Consider the following 19835-nt stretch of genomic DNA (forward strand, 5'->3'; position numbering starts at 1 on the left):
AACTTGTTTCCAATGCACTATAATTTAAACAGGTTTTATTTCTGGTGCTATTCTTTTTATTTTATAAATTTCATTTTCTAAAAATGTGTTTCTTTGTATATGCATACACTGATGAAACCACAGAGTGAACAAAGCAGATGAGGTCCTGCCCATCTGTTTCTCACATTTTAATGCAGGAAGAAGCTGTGGTCCCTTGAGTCTGAACACCTTGCTGCTGTTCTCTCTGGGACCTGTCTCTTCTGCTGAACTCTTTATTCATATTGCTTTTCCCTCTGCAGGAACTTGTCTTTTAAAAAACAAACAAACAAAAAATAAACTATTCCTCAATTACTGCAATTGATTAGAAACATTTTGGATTATATCCTAGAGCTGCTGCTGCTGCTGCTGCTAAGTAGCTTCAGTCGTGTCCTACTCTGTGCGATGGCATACCTTTTACATGTGATCCAGCATGCATGCACATTTAAGCAAAAAGTACACATGTTTCATATGCCAACAAACACACACAGAGCTGAACAAAGTAAACCAAAATACCTTTACTATATTCTAGGCATTCTGAATTTCTCACTAACAGTGTAGAGTAAATGGCTACTAGAGGGAAAACAATGTGGAATAGGCATTCCTATTCTGAGATGGCACCAGGGATCTTTCAAAATGGAAATTCCATACAAAAATTATGGATATGGATTTTTGAGTGCAAAATATAAATCGTAGAATTTCAACTGTGTCTGCAGTGCCAATCTTTGAGAAAATTAGCTGTAGTATTTTGTCTTTTGTGCATGTCAAATTCACCACATGGAACCAGGGAATGAGACACAAATTTCAGAATTTCTTCTTCTGGGATTATCAAAGAAAATAGAACTGCAGACCCTCATATTTGGGCTTTTCCTCTCCATGTACCTGATCACTGTGATTGGAAACCTGCTCCTCATCCTGGCCGTCAGCTCAGACCCACACCTCCACACCCCCATGTACTTCTTCCTCTCCAACCTCTCCTTTGTAGACGTCTGCTTCACTTCCACCACCATCCCAAAGATGCTGAAGAATATACGGACCAAGAACAAAGCAATAACCTATGAAGGCTGCATCACCCAGATACACTTTTTCCTGCTCTTTGCCACAATGGAAATCTTCCTCCTGACCGTGATGGCCTATGACCGCTTTGTGGCCATCTGTCATCCTCTGCGCTACACAATCATCATGAATCCCCGGGTCTGTGGACTCCTGGCTCTGATGTCCTGGATGATGAGTGTCCTGAATTCCTTGTTACAAAGCTTAATGGTGTTGTGGCTGTCCTTCTGTACAGACTTGGAAATCCCCCACTTTTTCTGTGAGATTACTCAAGTAGTCCAACTTGCCTGTTCTGACACCTTTCTTAATGACATTGTGCTGTATTTTGCAACTATGCTGCTGGGCAGTGTTTCCCTCACTGGTATCCTCTATTCTTACTCTAAGATAGCTTCCTCCATACGAAGAATCTCATCTGCTCAGGGGAAGTATAAAGCATTTTCTTCCTGTGCATCTCACCTCTCAGTTGTCTCCTTATTTTACTGTACAGCCTTAGGAGTGTATCTTAGCTCTGGTACTACCCACAGCTCACAGTCAAGTGCAACAGCCTCGGTGATGTACACTGTGGTCACACCCATGCTGAACCCCTTCATCTACAGTCTGAGGAACAAAGACATAAGGAGGGCTCTGAGAAGAATCATTGGGATGGCAGTTCTATATGGGCCAATTGTCCTGGGGCTGAAGAAGTACGCATGACTATAGGACTCAAAGCCACAGAGGCAGAAATTGATTTTCCTTAATCAGATTGCTAAAGTAGAACTTGCTACTCCTATTTATAACCTGGAGTTTTCATTTCTTTGAATTTAACTCCTCTACACAATTTGTCACTCAGTTTATTAAGTTTCAGATCTGTCTGATACATAGACAGTTTTCCCTTTTTTCATATTCATGCATTCACAAATTTTTTTCTCAATTTTGGACCAAGAACATTTGAAGATTTCAGTATCTTACCTGGGGCAAATTGGATTATTTAAAAATTGTTATTGTTTAGTCACTCAGTTGTGTCTGACTCTGCAACCTCATGGACTGTATGTAGCCTGCCAGCCTCCTCTGTCCATGGGATTTCCCAGGCAAGAATACTGAGAAATGGGTTGTCATTTCCTTTCCCAGGGCATATTCCCAGACTAGGGATTGAACATGCATCTCTTGTGTTGACTGATGGATTATTTATCACTGATCCACCAGGGAACTCCATTCCTTAAAAAATATTTCTTCTCAATGACACATATCATACCAAGAGATTTTACTTTTGTTTTCTGTATGAGTGCATTACTTACATGGGGAAAACAAACTAGACTTGGCAACTAAAGCCATTTATGTTATTTCATTGCAGAGGAAAATATGAAGCTACGGATTTTACTTTAATCCATTATTTTTTATTTCCACTTTAACATCTGTTCTTCACTGTATAGATTTGAACATTAATCCATTTAAGTCCCAGCCTACTGATAGTGATACTATTGGCTAGGAGTATCTGAGGTGCTCACCTGGCTTGTATTACTTATTTCAAGAAAACACAAAAATCTTCCTGACCAAGTCTATGCTGTTACTGGAGAGGTCCTTCTGGTATTTATTATGATTGAAAGATGCCTCTCGGAAATATCTATTGGGAAACTTAAAAAAAAAAAAAACCCACAAAGTTTGTAATCACCAATACTGGAGGGTAAATAGCATGCCATCACTTAGCTCTTAGGTAGAGAGAAAAAGAGAGCACCAACTGGGGGGCTTTGCCGGTATTGAGTTTTGTGGGTGGGGTGGCTAGGAGTCTGCTAGTTCACTCACTATTGGTGAATTTAAAACAAATAGTGGAATAAGGGCATGATCAGGAAAAAGCAGGTTCACTCATGTGCTCAGTCATCTATTTACTCAGGCTTTCTAAAAGGGCAACTTCATTGGTGGGGGGTGACTTGAATGCTTCTGTAGTAGCTGTGTCGTACAGCTGACAATATGCAGATGACACCACCCTAATGGCAGAAAGTGAAGAGGAGCAAAAGATCTCTTGATGAAGGTGAAAGGGGAGAGTGGAAAAGTTGACTTAAAACTCAACATAAAAAAAAAAAAAAACTAAGATCATGGCATCCGGTTCCATCACTTCATAGCAGATAGATGGGGAAAAAATGGACACAGTGGCAGATTTTATTTTCTTGGGCTCCAAAATCACTGAGGATGTTGACTGCAGACATGAAATTAAAATATACTTGCTCCTTGGAAGAAAAGCTATGATAAACCTTGGCAGCCCATTGAAAAGCATAGACATCATTTTGCCAACAACGTTCTGCATAGTCAAAGCTGACATAGCTTTCTCCAGTAGTCACGTACAGATGTGTGTTGGACCATTAAAAAGGCTGAAAAGTGTGAAAGTGAAAGTCACTCAGTCGTGTCCAACTTTTTGTGACTTCAATGACTATACAGTCCCTGGGATTCTCCACGCCAGAATATTGGAGTCGGTAGCCCTTTCCTTCTCCAGGGGCTTTTCCCAACCGAGGGATTGAATCCAGGTCTCCAACATTGCAGGTGGATTCTTTACCAGCTTTGCCACAAGGGAAGCCACTGATGAATTGGTGCTTTTGAGCTGTGGTATTATATAAGACTCTTTGGAGTCCCTTCAACTGCAAAGAGATAAAATCAGTAAATCCTAAAGGAAATCAACCCTGAATATTCATTGGAAGGACTGATGCTGAAACTGAAGCTTCAATACTTTGGCCATTTGAGGCAAAGAGCCAATTCATTGGAAAAGGCCCTAATGCTTGGAAAGATTAAGGGCAGGAGGAGAAAGGGACCACAGAGGATGAGATGGTTGAATGGCATCACTGACTCAATGGACGTGAGTTTAAGCAAGCTCCTAGGGATAGAGAAGGACAGAGAAGCCTGGCATGCTGCAGGCCATGGGGTTGCAAAGAGTCAGACACGATTTAGTGATTGAACAATAGCAGCAGTTGGCAATATGTTTATTCTACATGACGTCCTTGAAACGAATGCCTCGGAAATCAAAAGTTGGATTTCTGGCTCTTAAATTGTAATCAAAATCTTAGTATCAGATATTAAAGCTACAAGCCTGCTACTGTGTTTTTTATAACTGCTCTTCTGTCTTATTCAATTATCCACCTTGGTGTCCAGAATGCCTACCACAGTCACTTGCAAAAATTGATTATCAAATACATATCTCACATGGAAGTTTACATAGAAAGAAAAATTTGAGTGATACTTTGGAAAATAAAGCCACTGGCCCAAACCCCAGGAAGGAACGTGAAGACACGAGGTTCAGGGAGAAGCGAGGCTTTAATGACAATCTTGCAAGATTTGGTGTCTGGTGGGCAGGCAAACCCAGAACTGTAACAATGGGGTTTTATCCCCTCCTCATGCAAGGCACTCTCACAGTTCCTCATTGGCATGAGTAACTACAGGGTCAATAATCTTCCCAAGGAAGTCACCTGGATTTGTTACTCTCCCTTTGTCTGGATTTTCCTGTGCAAGTATCCTGATGGTTATTACATCAGCAGGCTGTCACTCTAGGCTAGTTGTCCTTGAAAATGGACCACTTCAAGTTTTTATTTTTTACAGTATGATTTTAGTATCACAGATGGCCATAAATATGAGGAAGCAAAATGTCAAGTCATACATTCTGTTACTGTGCACAATATTTTTCATGTTGTACATCTATTTATTAATGCATGGATTAATAAAGTCAGGGATTATATTCATTGAGATGAATGATTGGTTACTGTATTTTATGTTTTATTACATCATTGTTATCCTGTTTCTGCTTGGAAACTTCTACTCCTACTAACTATTAAGACTCTTGCTCTTGTTCTATGAAATCTCTCCCCTTTCCTGACTTTTGCTAAAAATAAGGAATGGTGAATGAATAATGTCAGTTCATTCATTTCTTATCTCCTTCACGCTCAGGAATCTCTTCATTCTTAATGATCAGAGGATCATCCACAAGAGAGTTTGATATCCTGCTCAGTCATATGATTCAGGGTCATCCGTTTTTCTGCACAAATATGCATGTTCCTATGTGTGTCCTAGTTACCTAGAAGGGAGCTTCAAGATAGTCATTTGTTCTTACAGTTATCTAAAATAAACTGAGATAACACAATGACCATGTGTCTTTTCTTCAAATCTCAGAATATATGCCAAAAGTTAAAATCTCCAGATTATTATAATTGCACTCATTCTGTTCATGCTCATTATTGCATCATTAGTTATCGATGCATAACAAATCATTCTGTGTCAATGGGATTAAATAATAATATCTAGTATCTTTATCATTAGACAAATTTGTAAGCTGTGGAGTCATACTAATTTCTTTGTGCTCCTCATAAGCATGTAGTCAGCTGTCACACTGTGTTTTTAAGACTCATTCATGGAGTTGCTGCTGGACAAGGAAGCCTGACTGCTGGACAGGGAAGCCTATGGGGCTGCAAAGATTCGGACACAACTGAGTGACTGAACTGAACTCATGATGTTAGTATGACTGTAGTGCTCATCTGTCTTGAATCAAATTTTTCTCTCAGTTTATCATGGTTTTATCTTAAGATTTAACATCTATTTACATAAAAATTAGCTTATCACGTGAACTACTTAAATTTAATAACACAGTTTCTGTAACTAGAACAAATATCCCAATTAGACATGTATCTCACAGCCCTGTTAAGTGAGAACCTGCCGTCTATGCTTATAGATTCAACCCTTAGCCATGCACCATCAGATTTTTCCCATTTAATTAAATTATTGGAGTATAATTATACAGAACAAACTTCATAAAGTGTACAAATTAATGAATTAAAAGAGTTGTACAAAAATAAGATAATCTACTAAATATTTTCGTTTGTGGATAATTTGACAGTGTAATAGTTTTACTTTTTTACTTTTTTTCTTTTTTTTTTTAATGTTATAATATTGTATTGGTTTTGCCATATATCAACATGACTCCACCACAGGTATACACGTGTTCCCCATCCTGAACCCTTCTCCCTCCTCCCTCCCCGTACCATCCCTCTGGGTTGTCCCAGTGCACCAGCCCCAAGTATCCAGTATTGTACATCGAACCATGACAGTGTAATAGTTCTAAAGTTTTTATGTAACTATGAAAATTTTAAACAATTTGAGCCTCTGTTTCCTTATTTCTGAAGGTTATGTGGAAAAATAAACATGACTTAACAGGGACACAATCAGACATAAATGAAGTGAATATGGAAATTCAACTTTTAGCCCAAAGAAAACACTCAAGAGTAAATGTTGCATCTATTTCTGTGTGTGTGTGTGTTTGGCTGCATTTTTGTTTTAAATAAGCACAATCCTACACATATATGTACACACATACAGACAAGATTAGGATCCATCTTTTATATTAAAGGGAAAATTGAGTGAAAATTGGAGAGAATAGAAATGAAAAGAATGAACATTTCAAGTAAAATGAAATAAAAGAATGTAGAAATATAGACATAAAAATTTAAAGTACAGTGAGTGATCTCAGTTTTCATAATGGATCACATTTCCTGTCTTCATGTTAAAAGGCATCACAGTGAGGCATGTGTACAACAAAGTAAGGCAGTGAGGAATTCATTGTATCAGCTAATGGGATGGAAGACCTTCAAATAGACTGAAACTTTTTTTTTTTTTAACTTAATGTGGATTTTCAACAAAAAATACCCTAGTTAAGGTAAGCTAATGAATGAACTGCAGAGAAGGCAATGGCACCCCACTCCAGTACTCTTGCCTGGAAAATCCCATGGACGGAGGAGCCTGGTGGGCTGTCATCTATGGGGTCGCACAGAGTCACACACTACTGAAGCAACTTAACAGCAGCAGCAGCAATGAATGAACTGAGAAGTTTAAACTCAATCCTTGCAAACAAACTTTATTGAATAAATGTCTATATTAGATTCCTATTGTTGTAAAATACTCCCAAACTAGTTGCTTAAAATAAACAAATATATGTTCTTACAGTTCTGGGTGTAAGGAGCTTAAAATAAATGAGTCTCATTGGGCTTATATCAAATGTCTGGAGACACGGTTCAATGTGGCAACACAGTAATATCCTACATTCACCTCCATCCATGGACACACCTAATCTACAGCTACCTATGCATCAACTTCCTCTGAAAACGATATGAAAACTAGATGAACTTCTCCTCCACAATAAATAATAATAGGACCACATCAAGATGGTAGAAGAAGAGAAGTGGTCTCTCTAACAACCCCACCCCTGGCATTGGTAACCCAAAAATAGGCGGGATCTTACACTTAACAGAGATGTTCCCTGAGGGACAATAGGTGTATGCCTCATATGAGACTAACCAGGCCAACCCTTGGGGCCTATCTGCACCAGAGAGACAAGTATCCAGAATATGCAGCTTTGATAACAAATGAGATTATGTGCAGGAGACCTAAAATCAGTGGAGAGGGGAAAATCTGCTCTCATAGAATTCATGTGTTGATTCACTTACCCCAGGACCTAGCACCAAAGCAGGAGGTTAAAAAGTACCTAGAAAATACATAAAGTAGATTCATATTTAATTAAAGCATTTAATGGGGGTTGCAAGGAACTCCCCAGGTCGGTAAGTGCCCAATATGCTACTGGAGATCAGTGGAGAAATAACTCCAGAAAGAATGAAGGGATGGAGCCAAAGCAAAAACAACACTCAGTTGTGACTGTGACTGGTGATAGAAGCAAGGTCTGATGCTGTAAAGAGAAATATTGCATAGGAACCTGGAATGTTAAGTCCATGAACTGAGGCAAATTGGAAGTGGTCAAACAAGAGACGGCAAGAGTGAATGTCAACATTCTAGGAATCAATGAACTAAAATGGACTGCAACGGGTGAATTTAACTCAGATGACCATTATATCTACTACTGTGGGCAGGAATCCCTCGGAAGAAATGGAGTAGCCATCATGGTCAACAAAAGAGTCTGAAATGCAGTACTTAGATGCAATCTCAAAAACGACACAATGATCTCTGTTCGTTTCCAAGGCAAACCATTCAATATCACAGTAATCCAAATCTATGCTCCAACCAGTAACGCTGAAGAAGCTGAAGTTGAACGGTTCTTTGAAGACCTACAAGGCATTTTAGAACTAACACCCAAGAAAGGATGTCCTTTTCATTATAGGGGACTGGAATGCAAAAGTAGGAAGTCAAGAAACACCTGGAGTAACAGGAAAATTTGGCCTTGGAATACGGAATGAAGCAGGGCAAAGACTAATAGAGTTTTGCTAAGAGAACCCACTGGTCATAGCAAACACCCTCTTCCAACAACACAAGAGAAGACTCTACACATGGACATCAGCAGATGGTCAACACCGAAATCAGGTTGATTATATTCCTTGCAGCCAAATATGGAGAAGCTCTATACAGTCAGCAAAAACAAGACAGGGAGCTGACTGTGGCTCAGATCATGAACTCCTTATTGCCAAATTCAGACTTAAATTGAAGAAAGTAGGGAAAACCACTAGACGATTCAGGTATGACCTAAATCAAATGATTATACAGTGGAAGTGAGAAATAGATTCAAGGGACTAGATTTGATAGATAGAGTGCCTGATGAACTATGGAGTGAGGTTCGTGACATTGTATGGGAGACAGGGATCAAGACTATCTCCATGGAAAATAAATGAAAAAAGCAAAATAGCTGTCTGGGGAGGCCTAAAAATAGCTGTGAAAAGAAGAGAAGAGAAAACTAAAGGAGAAAAGGAAAGATATAACCATCTAAATGCAGAGTTCCAAAGAATAACAAGAAGAGAATAAGCCTTCCTCAGCAATCAATGTAAAGAAATAGAGGAAAACAACAGAATTGGAAAGACTAGAGGTCTCTTCAAGAAAATTAGAGATACCAAGGGAACAATTCATGCAAAGATGGGCTCAATAAAGGACAGAAACGGTATGGACCTAACAGAAGCAGAAGATATTAAGAAGAGGTGGCAAGAATACACAGAAGAACTGTACGAAAAAGATCTTCACGATCCAGATAATCATGATGGTGTGATCATTAACCTAGAGCCAGACATCCTGGAATGTGAAGTCAAGTGGGCCTTAGAAAGCATCACTACGAACAAAGCTAGTGGAGGTGATGGAATTCCAGTTGAGCTCTTTTGAATCCTGAAAGATGATGCTGTGAAAGTGCTGCCCTCAATATGCCTGAAAGTTTGGAAAACTCAGCAGTGGCCACAGGACTGGAAAAGTTCAGTTTTCATTCCAATCCCAAAGAAAGGCAATGCCAAAGAATGTTCAAACTACTGCACAAATGCACTCATCTCACACGCTAGTAAAGTAATGCTCAAAATTCTCGAAACCAGGCTTCAGCAGCACGTGAACTGTGAACTTCCAGATGTTCAAGCTGGTTTTAGAAAAGGCAGAGGAACAAGAGGTCAAATTGCCAACATCCACTGGATCATCAAAAAAGCAAGAGAGTTCCAGAAAAACATATATTTCTGCTTTATTGACTATTCCAAAGCCTTTGACTGTGTGCATCACAATAAACTATGGAGAATGATTCAAGAGAAGGGAATACCAGACCACCTGACCTGCCTCTTGAGAAACCTATATGCAGGTCAGGAAGCAACAGTGAGAACTGGACATGGAACAACATACTGGTTCCAAATAGGAAAAGGGGTACATCAAGGCTGTATATTGTCACCCAGCTTATTTAACTTATATGCAGAGTACATCATGAGAAACTCTGGGCTGGAAGAAGCACAAGCTGGAATCAAGATTGCCAGGAGAAATATCAATAACCTCAGATATGCAGATGACACCACCCTTATGGCAGAAAGTGAAAAAGAACTAAAGAGCCTCTTGATGAAAGTGAAAGATGAGAGTGAAGAAGTTGGCTTAAAGCTCAACATTCAGAAAACAAAGATCATGGTATCTGGTCCCGTCACTTCATGGCAAATAGATGGGGAAACAGTGGAAACAATTGCTGACTTTATTTTTGGGGGCTCCAAAATCACTGCAGATGGTGATTGCAGCCATGAAATTTAAAGATGCTTACTCCTTGGAACGAAAGTTATAACCAACCTAGACAGCATATTAAAAAGCAGAGATATTATTTTACCAACAAAGGTCCATCTAGTCAAGGCTATGGTTTTTCCAGTGGTCATGTATGGATGTGAGAGTTGGACTATAAAGAAATCTGAGCCCCAAAGAATTGATGCTTTTGAACTGTGGTATTGGAGAAGACTCTTGAGAGTCCCTTGGACTTCAAGGAGATCCAACCGGTCCATCTAAAAGGAGATCAGTCCTAGGTGTTCACGGGAAGGACTGATGTTGAAGCTGAAACTCCAATACTTTGGCCACGTGATGCAAAGAGCTGATTCATTGGAAAAGACCCTGATGATGGGAAAGATTGAGGCCAGGAGGAGAAGGGGACGACAGAGGATGAGATGGTTGGATGGCATCACTGACTCAATGGACGTGGGTTTGGGTGGACTCAAGGAGTTGATGATGGACAGTGAGCCCTGGCGTGCTTCAGTTGCTGGGGTCTCAAAGAGTTGGACACCACTGAATGACTGAACTGAACTGAACTGAAGGGGAATGTTCATAGCAATACAAGCCTACCTCAAGAAACAGGAGAGAAATCAAATAAATAACCTAACTCTACACAAAAAGCACCTAGAAAAGGAAGAAATTAAAAACCCCAGGGTTAGTAGAAGGAAAGAAATCACAAAAATTAAGGCAGAAATAAATGCAAAAGAAGCAAAAGAGACCATAGCACAAATCAAAAAAGCTAAAAGCTGGTTCTTTGAGAAGATAAATAAAATATACAAACCATTAGCCAGACTCATCAAGAAACAAAGTGAGAAGAATCAAATCAATAAAATTAGAAATGAAAATGGAGAAATCACAACAGACAACACAGAAACACAAAGGATCATAAGAGACTACTATCAGCAACTATATGCCAATAAACTGGACAACTTGGAAGAAATGGACAAATTCTTAGAATAGTAAAACTTTCCAAAACTGAACCAGGAAGAAGTAGAAAATCTTAACAGACCCATCACAATCACAGAAATCGAAACCATAATCAGAAATCTTCCGCAAATAAAAGCCCAGGACCAGATGGTTTCAAAGATGAATTCTACCAAAAATTTCGAGAAGAGCTAACACCTATCTGTCTCAACCTCTTCCAGAAAATTGCAGAGGAAAGTAAACTTCCAAACTCATTCTATGAGGCCACCATCACCCTAATACCAAAACCTGACAAAGATGCCACAAAAAAAAGAAAACTTTAGGCCAATATCACGGGTGAACATAGATGCAAAAATCCTTAACAAAATTCTATCAAACAGAATCCAACAGCATATTAAAAACATCATACATCATGACCAAGTGGGCTTTATCATAAGGATGCAAGGATTCTTCAATATTCACAAATCAATCAATGTGATACACCACATTAACAAATTGAAAGATAAAAGCCATACAATTATCTCAAAAGATGCAGAGAAAGCCTTTGACAAAATTCAACATCCATTTATGATAAAAAAAAAAAAAAAAACCCTCCAGAAAGCAGGCATAGAAGAAGCAAACCTCAACATAATAAAAGCCATATATGATAAATGCACATGAAACATTATCCTCAATGGTGAGAAATTGAAAGCATTTCCACTAAAGTCAGGAACAAGATAAGGATGCCCAATCTCACCACTACTATTCAACATAATTTCGGAAGTTTTGGCCACAGCAATCAGAGCACAACTGTTGGTGGGAATGCAAACTAGTACAGCCACTATGGAGAACAGTGTGGAGATTCCTTAAAAAACTGGAAATAGAACTGTCTTATGATCCAGCAACCCCACTGCTGGGCATACACACTGAGGAAACCAGAAGGGAAAGAGACACGTGTACCCCAATGTTCATCGCAGCACTGTTTATAATAGCCAAGACATGGAAGCAACCTAGATGTCCATCAGCAGATGAATGGATAAGAAAGCAGTGGTACATATACACAATGGAGTATTACTCAGCCATTAAAAAGAATACATTTGAATCAGTTCTAATGAGGTGGATGAAACTGGAACCTATTATACAGAGTGAAGTAAGCCAGAAGGAAAAACATAAATACAGTATACTAACGCATATATATGGAATTTAGAAAGACGGTAACAATAACCCAGTGTACGAGACAGCAAAAGAGACACTGATGTATAGAACAGTCTTATGGACTCTGTGGGAGAGGGAGAGGGTGGGAAGATTTGGGAGAATGGCATTGAAACATGTAAAATATCATGTAGGAAACGAGTTGCCAGTCCAGGTTCGATGCACAATGCTGGATGCTTGGGGCTGGTGCACTGGGACGGCCCAGAGGGATGGTATGGGGAGGGAGGAGGGAGGAGGGTTCGGGATGGGGAACACATGTATACCTGTGGCGGATTCATTTTGATATTTGGCAAAACTAATACAATTATGTAAATTTAAAAATAAAATAAAATTAGAAAAAAAAAAAAGAAAAATAAACTCTATTGAAAATAAACATGTTAAAAAAAATAAATAAAAAATAAAAGGAATCCAGATTGGAAAAGAGGAAGTAAAACTCTCACTCTTTGCAGATGACATGATCTTCTACATAGAAAACCCTAAGGACTCCAACAGAAAATTACTAAAGCTAATTAATGAATACAGTAAAGTTGCAGGATATAAAATTAACACGCAGAAATCCCTTGCATTCCTGTACACTAACAATGAAAAAACAGAAAGAGAAATTAAGGAATCATTACCATTCACCATTGCAATGAAAAGAATAAAATACTTAGGAAGAAATCTACCTAAAGAAACAAAAGACCTATATATAGAAAACTATAAAACACTGATGAAAGAAATCAAAGATGACACAAATAGATGGAGAAATATACCATGTTAATGGATTGGAAGTATCAATACAGTGAAAATTGGTATACTACCCAAAGCAATCTATAGATTCAATGCAATCCCTATCAAGCTACCAACGATATTCTTCACAGTGCTAGAACAAATAACTTCACAATTTGTATGTAAATACAAAAAACCTCCAATAGCCAAAGCAATCTTGAGAAAGAAGAATGGAACTGGAGGAATCAACCTGTCTGACTTCGGGCTATACTACATAGCAACAGTCATCAAGGCAATGTGCTACTGGCACAAAGACAGAAACATAGATCAATGGAGCAAAATAGAAAGCCCAGAGATAAATCCATGCAGCTATGCACACCTTATCTTTGACAAAGGAGGCAAGAATATACAATGGAGAAAAGACAATCTCTTTAACAAGTGGTGCTGTGAAAACTGGTCAACCACTTGTGAATCAATGAAACTAGAACACTTTCTAGGAAAAGGCAATGGCATCCCACTCCAGACTCTTGCCTGGAATATCCCATGGATAGAGGAGCCTGGTCGCCTGCTGTCTGTGGGGTCACACAGAGTCGGACACGACTGAAATGACTTAGTAGCAGCAGCAGCAGAACACTTTCTAATACCATACACAAAAATAAACTCAAAATGGATTAAAGATCTAAACATAAGACCAGCAACTATAAAACTCCTAGAGGAGAACATAGGCAAAACACTCTCTGACATACATCACAGCAGGATCCTCTATGACCCACCTCCCAGAATATTGGAAATAAAAGCAAAAATAAACAAATGGGACCTAATTAAAATTAAAAGCTTATGCACAACAAAGGAAATTATAAACAATGTGAAAAGACAGCCTTCAGAATGGGAGAAAATAATAGTAAATGAAGCAACGGACAAAGGATTAATCTCAAAAACATACAAGCAGCTCCTGCAGCTCAATTCCAGAAAAATAAGCGACCCAATCAAAAAACGGGCCAAAGAACTAAACACACATTTCTCCAAAGAAGACATACAGACGGCTAACAAACACATGAAAAGGTGCTCAACACCACTCATTATCAGATAAATGCAGATCAAAACCACAATGAGTACCATTTCACACCAGTCAGAATGGTTGCTATCCAAAGTCTACAAACAATAAATGCTGGAGAGGATGCGGAAAAAAAGGAACCCACTTACACTGTTGATGGGAATGCAAACAAGTACAGCCACTATGGAGAACATGGTGGAGATTCCTTAAATAACTGGAAATAGAACTGCCATATGACCCAAGAATCACACTGCCGGGACTACATACTGAGAAAATCAGAATTGAAAGAGTCACATGTACCCCATTGTTCACTGTAGCACTGATTACAATAGCACTGACATGGAAGCAACCTACATTTTCTTTTTTTTTTTTTAATTTTATTTTATTTTTAAACTTTACATAATTGTATTACTTTTGCCAAATATCAAAATGAATCCACCACAGGTTTACATGTGTTCCCCATCCTGAACTCTCCTCCCTCCTCCCTCCCCATACCATCCCTCTGGGTCATCCCAGTGCACTAGCCACATGCATCCAGTATCGTGTATCGAACCTGGACTGGCTTCTCATTTCATACATGATATTTTACATGTTTCAATGCCATTCTCCCAAATCTTCCCACCCTCCCCCTCTCCTGTAGAGTCCATAAGACTGTTCTATACATCAGTGTCTCTTTTGCTGTCTCGTACACAGGGTTATTGTTACCATCTTTCTAAATTCCATATATATGCCTTAGTATACTGTATTGGTGTTTTTCCTTCTGGCTTACTTCACTCTGTATAATAGGCTCCAGTTTCATCCACCTCATTAGAACTGATTCAAATGTATTCTTCTTAATGGCTGAGTAATACTCCATTGTGTATATGTACCACAGCTTTCTTATGCATTCATCTGCGGATGGACATCTAGGTGGCTTCCGTGGCTTCCGTGTCCTGGCTATTATAAACAGTGCTGTGATGAACATTGGGGTACACGTGTCTCTTTCAGTTCTGGTTTCCTCAGTGTGTATGCCGAGCAGTGGGATTGCTGGATCATAAGGCAGTTCTATTTCCAGTTTTTTAAAGAACCTCCACACAGTTCTCCATAGTGGCTGTACTAGTTTGCCTTCCCACCAACAGTGTAAGAGGGTTCCCTTTTCTCCACACTCTCTTCAGCATTTATTATTTGTAGACTTTTGGATCGCAGCCATTCTGACTGGTGTGAAATGGTACCTCATAGTGGTTTTGATTTGCATTTCTCTGATAATGAGTGATGTTGAGCATCTTTTCATGTGTTTGTTAGCCATCTGTATGTCTTCTTTGGAGAAATGTCTATTTAGATCTTTGGCCCATTTTTTGATTGGGTCATTTATTCTTCTGGAGTTGAGCTATAGGAGTTGCTTGTATATTTTTGAGATTAGTTGTTTGTCAGTTGCTTCATTTGCTATTATTTTCTCCCATTCTGAAGGCTGTCTTTTCACCTTGCTAATAGTTTCCTTTGATGTGCCAAAGCTTTTAAGGTTAATTAGGTCCCATTTGTTTATTTTTGCTTTTATTTCCAATATTCTGGGTGGTGGGTCATAGAGGATCCTGCTGTGATGTATGTCAGAGTGTGTTTTGCCTATGTGCTCCTCTAGGAGCTTTATAGTTTCTGGTCTTACGTTTAGATCTTTAATCCATTTTGAGTTTATGTTTGTGTATGGTGTTAGAAAGTGTTCTAGTTTCATTCTTTTGCAAGTGGTTGACCAGATTTCCCAGCACCACTTGTTAAAGAGATTGTCTTTTATCCATTGTATATTCTTGTCTCCTTTGTCAAAGATAAGGTGTCCATATGTGTGTGGATTTATCTCTGGGCTTTCTATTTTGTTCTATTGATCTATATTTCTGTCTTTGTTCCAGTACCATACTGTCTTGAGAATTGTGGCTTTGTAGTAGAGCCTGAAGTCAGGTAGGTTGATTCCTCCAGTTCCATTCTTCTTTCTCAAGATCGCTTTGGCTATTTGAGGTTTTTTGTATTTCCATACAAATTGTGAAATTATTTGTTCTAGCTCTGTGAAGAATACTGTTGGTAGCTTGTTAGGGAATGCATTGAATCTATAAATTGATTTGGGTAGTATACTCATTTTTCACTATATTGATTCTTCCAATCCATGAACATGGTGTATTTCTCCATCTATTAGTGTCCTCTTTGATTTCTTTCACCAGTGTTTTATAGTTTTCTATATATAGGTCTTTAGTTTCTTTAGGTAGATATATTCCTAAGTATTTTATTCTTTTAATTGTAATGGTGAATGGAATTGTTTCCTTAATTTCTCTTTCTGTTTTCTCATTATTAGTGTATAGGAATGCAAGGGATTTCTGTGTGTTGATTTTATATCCTGAAACTTTACTATAGTCATTGTTTAGTTCTAGTAATTTTCTGGTGGAGTCTTTAGGGTTTTCTATGTAGAGGATCATGTCATCTGCAAATAGTGAGAGTTTTACTTCTTCTTTTTCAATTTGGATTCCTTTTATTTCTTTTTGTGCTCTGATTGCTGTGACCAAAACTTCGAAAACTATGTTGAATAGTAATGGTGAAAGTGGGCACCCTTGTCTTGTTCCTGACTTTAGAGGAAATGCTTTCAATTTTTCATCATTGAGGATAATGTTTGCTGTGGGTTTGTCATATATAGCTTTTATTATGTTGAGGTGTGTCCTTCTATTCCTGCTTTCTGGAGAGTTTTTATCATAAATGGGTGTTGAATTTTGTCAAAGGCTTTCTGCATCTATTGAGATAATCATATGTTTTTTATTTTTCAATTTCTTAATGTGGTGTATTATATTGATTGATTTGCAGAATTTGAAGAATCCTTGCATCCCTGGGATAAACCCCACTTGGTCATGGTGTATGATCTTTTTAATGTGTTGTTGGATTCTGATTGCTAGAATTTTGTTAATGATTTTTGCATCTATGTTCATCAGTGATATTGGCCTGTAGTTTTCTCTTTTTGTGGCATCTTTGTCAGGTTTTGGTATTAGGGTGATGGTGGCCTCATAGAATGAGTATGGAAGTTTACCTTCCTCTGCAATTTTCTGGAAGAGTTTGAGCAGGATAGGTGTTACCTCTTCTCTAAATTTTTGTTAGAATTCAGCTGTGAAGCCGTCTGGACCTGGGCTTTTGTTTGCTGGAAGATTTTTGATTACAGTTTCAATTTCCATGCTTGTGATGGGTCTGTTAAGATTTTCTATTTCTTCCTGGTCGAGTTTTGGAAAGTTGTACTTTTCTAAGAATTTGTCCATTTCTTCCACGTTGTCCATTTTATTGGCATATAATTGTTGATAGTAGTCTCTTATGATCCTTTGTATTTCTGTGTTGTCTGTTGTGATCTCTCCATTTTCGTTTCTAATTTTATTGATTTGATTTTTCTCCCTTTGTTTCTTGATGAGTCTGGCTAATGGTTTGTCCATTTTATTTATCCTTTTAAAGAACCAGCTTTTGGCTTTGTTGATTTTTGCTATGGTCTCTTTTGTTTCTTTTGCATTTATTTCTGCTCTAATTTTTAAGATTTCTTTCCTTCTACTAACCCTGGGGTTCTTCATTTCTTCCTTTTCTAGTTGCTTTAGGTGTAGAGTTAGGTTATTTATTTGACTTTTTTCTTGTTTCTTGAGGTGTGCCTGTATTGCCATGAACTTTCCCCTTAGGAATGCTTTTACCGTGTCCCACAGGTTTTGGGTTGTTGTGTTTTCATTTTCATTCGTTTCTATGCAAATTTTGATTTCTTTCTTGATTTCTTCTGTGATTTGTTGGTTATTCAGCAGTGTGTTGTTCAGCCTCCATATGTTGGAATTTTTAATATTTTTTTTTCCTGTAGTTGAGATCTAATCTTACTGCATTGTGGTCAGAAAAGATGCTTGGAATGATTTCTATTTTTCTGAATTTACCAAGGCTAGCTTTATGACCCAGGGTGTGATCTATCCTGGAGAAGGTTCCATGTGCCCTTGAGAAAAAGGTGAAATTCCTTGTTTTGGGATGAAATGTCCTATAGATATCAATTAGGTCTAACTGGCATATTGTATCATTTAAAGTTTGTGTTTCCTTGTTAATTTTCTGTTTAGTTGATCTATCCATAGGTGTGAGTGGGGTATTAAAATCTCCCAATATTATTGTGTTATTGTTAATTTCTCCTTTCATACTTGTTAGCATTTGTCTTACATATGCGGTGCTCCCGTGTTGGGTGCATATATATTTATAATTGTTGTATCTTCTTCTTGGATTTATCCTTTGATCATTATGTAGTGACCATCTGTGTCTCTTTTCACAGCCTTTGGTTTAAAGTCTATTTTATCTGATATGAGTATTGCTACTCCTGCTTTCTTTTGGTCCCTATTTGCATGGAAAATCTTTTTCCAGCCCTTCACTTTCAGTCAGTATGTGTCCCCTGTTTTGAGCTGAGTTTCTTGTAGACAACATATGTAGGGGTCTTGTTTTTGTATCCATTCAGCCAGTCTTTGTCTTTTGGTTGGGGCATTCAACCCATTTACGTTTAAGGTAATTACTGATAAGTATGATCCCATTGCCATTTACTTTATTGTTTTGGGTTCGAATTTATACACCATTTTTGTTTTTACTGTCTAGAGAATATCCTTTAGTATTTGTTGGAGAGCTGGTTTGGTGGTGCAGAATTCTCTCAGCTTTTGCTTGTCTGAAAAGCTTTTGATTTCTCCTTCATACTTGAATGAGATCCTTGCTGGGTACAATAATCTTGGCTGTAGGTTATTTTCTTTCATCATTTTAAGTATGTCTTGCCATTCCCTCCTGGCTTGAAGAGTTTCTATTGACAGATCAGCTGTTATTCTTATGGGAATTCCCTTGTGTGTTATTTGTTATTTTTCCCTTGTTGCTTTTAATATTTGTTCTTTGTGTTTGATCTTTGTTAATTTGATTAATATGTGTCTTGGAGTGTTTTGCCTTGAGTTTATCCTGTTTGGGACTCTCTGGGTTTCTTGGACTTGGGTGATTATTTCCTTCCCCATTTTAGGGAAGTTTTCAACTATTATCTCCTCAAGTATTTTCTCATGGTCTTTCTTTTTGTCTTCTTCTTCTGGAACCCCTATGATTCGAATGTTGTAGCATTTAATATTGTCCTGGAGGTCTCTGAGATTGTCCTCATTTCTTTTAATTTGTTTTTCTTTTATCCTCTCTGATTCATTTATTTCTACCATTCTGTCTTTTTTGGATTGTTTTTCTGGGTGCTTGATGTCCTCTGCCGGCATTCAGAAGTTGTTTTGTGGAATTTACTCGACGTTTAAATGGTCTTTTGATGAATTTGTGGGGGAGAAAATGTTCTCCCCGTCCTACTCCTCCACCATCTTGTCTCCTCCTCTGGAAGCAACCTACATTTTCATCGGCAGACGAATGGATAAGGAAATTATGGTACATATACACAATGGAATATTATTCAGCTATTAAAAAGAATGCATTTGAATCAGTTCTAATGAGGTGGATGAAACTGGAACCTATTATACAGAGTGAAGTAAGTCAGAAAGAAAAACACCAATACAGTACATTAACACAAATATATAGAATTTAGACAGATGGTAATGATGTCCCTATATGTGAGACAGTAAAAGAGACCCAGATGTAAAGAACAGACTGTTGGACTCTGTGGGAGAAGGCGATGGTGAGATGATTTGAGAGAATAGCACTTAAACATGTATATTATCAGATGTAAAATAGATCACCAGTCCAGGTTCAATGCATGAGACAGGGTGCTCAGGGCTGGTGCCCTGGGATGATCCTGAGAGATGGGATGGGGAGGGAGGTGGGAGGGAGGGTCTGAATGGGGAACACATGTACACCCATGGCTGATTCATATGTGGCAAAAACCACCACAGTATTGTAAATTTCTTAGCCTCCAATTAAAATAAAAATTAATTTAAAAATA

General features: G+C 38.2%; 1 protein-coding gene across 1 annotated transcript; it reads left to right on the forward strand.

Annotated features, from left to right (window-relative positions):
* Positions 1 to 789: 789 nt before the first annotated feature.
* On the forward strand, positions 790 to 1850 carry OR7A75 (olfactory receptor family 7 subfamily A member 75). The gene has a single exon (XM_002688675.6). The coding sequence runs from the start codon at positions 793 to 795 to the stop codon at positions 1759 to 1761; it is 969 nt and encodes a 322-aa protein (XP_002688721.3). The 5' UTR covers positions 790 to 792; the 3' UTR covers positions 1762 to 1850.
* Positions 1851 to 19835: the final 17985 nt, after the last annotated feature.

This window comes from Bos taurus, chromosome 7 (genome assembly GCF_002263795.3).
Source record: "Bos taurus isolate L1 Dominette 01449 registration number 42190680 breed Hereford chromosome 7, ARS-UCD2.0, whole genome shotgun sequence".
Lineage (NCBI taxonomy): Eukaryota > Metazoa > Chordata > Mammalia > Artiodactyla > Bovidae > Bos > Bos taurus.

Coding starts and splice junctions, on each gene's coding strand:
- OR7A75 (XM_002688675.6), top strand. CDS start 793: ATGGAACCAGGGAATGAGACACAAATTTCAGAATTTCTTCTTCTGGGA.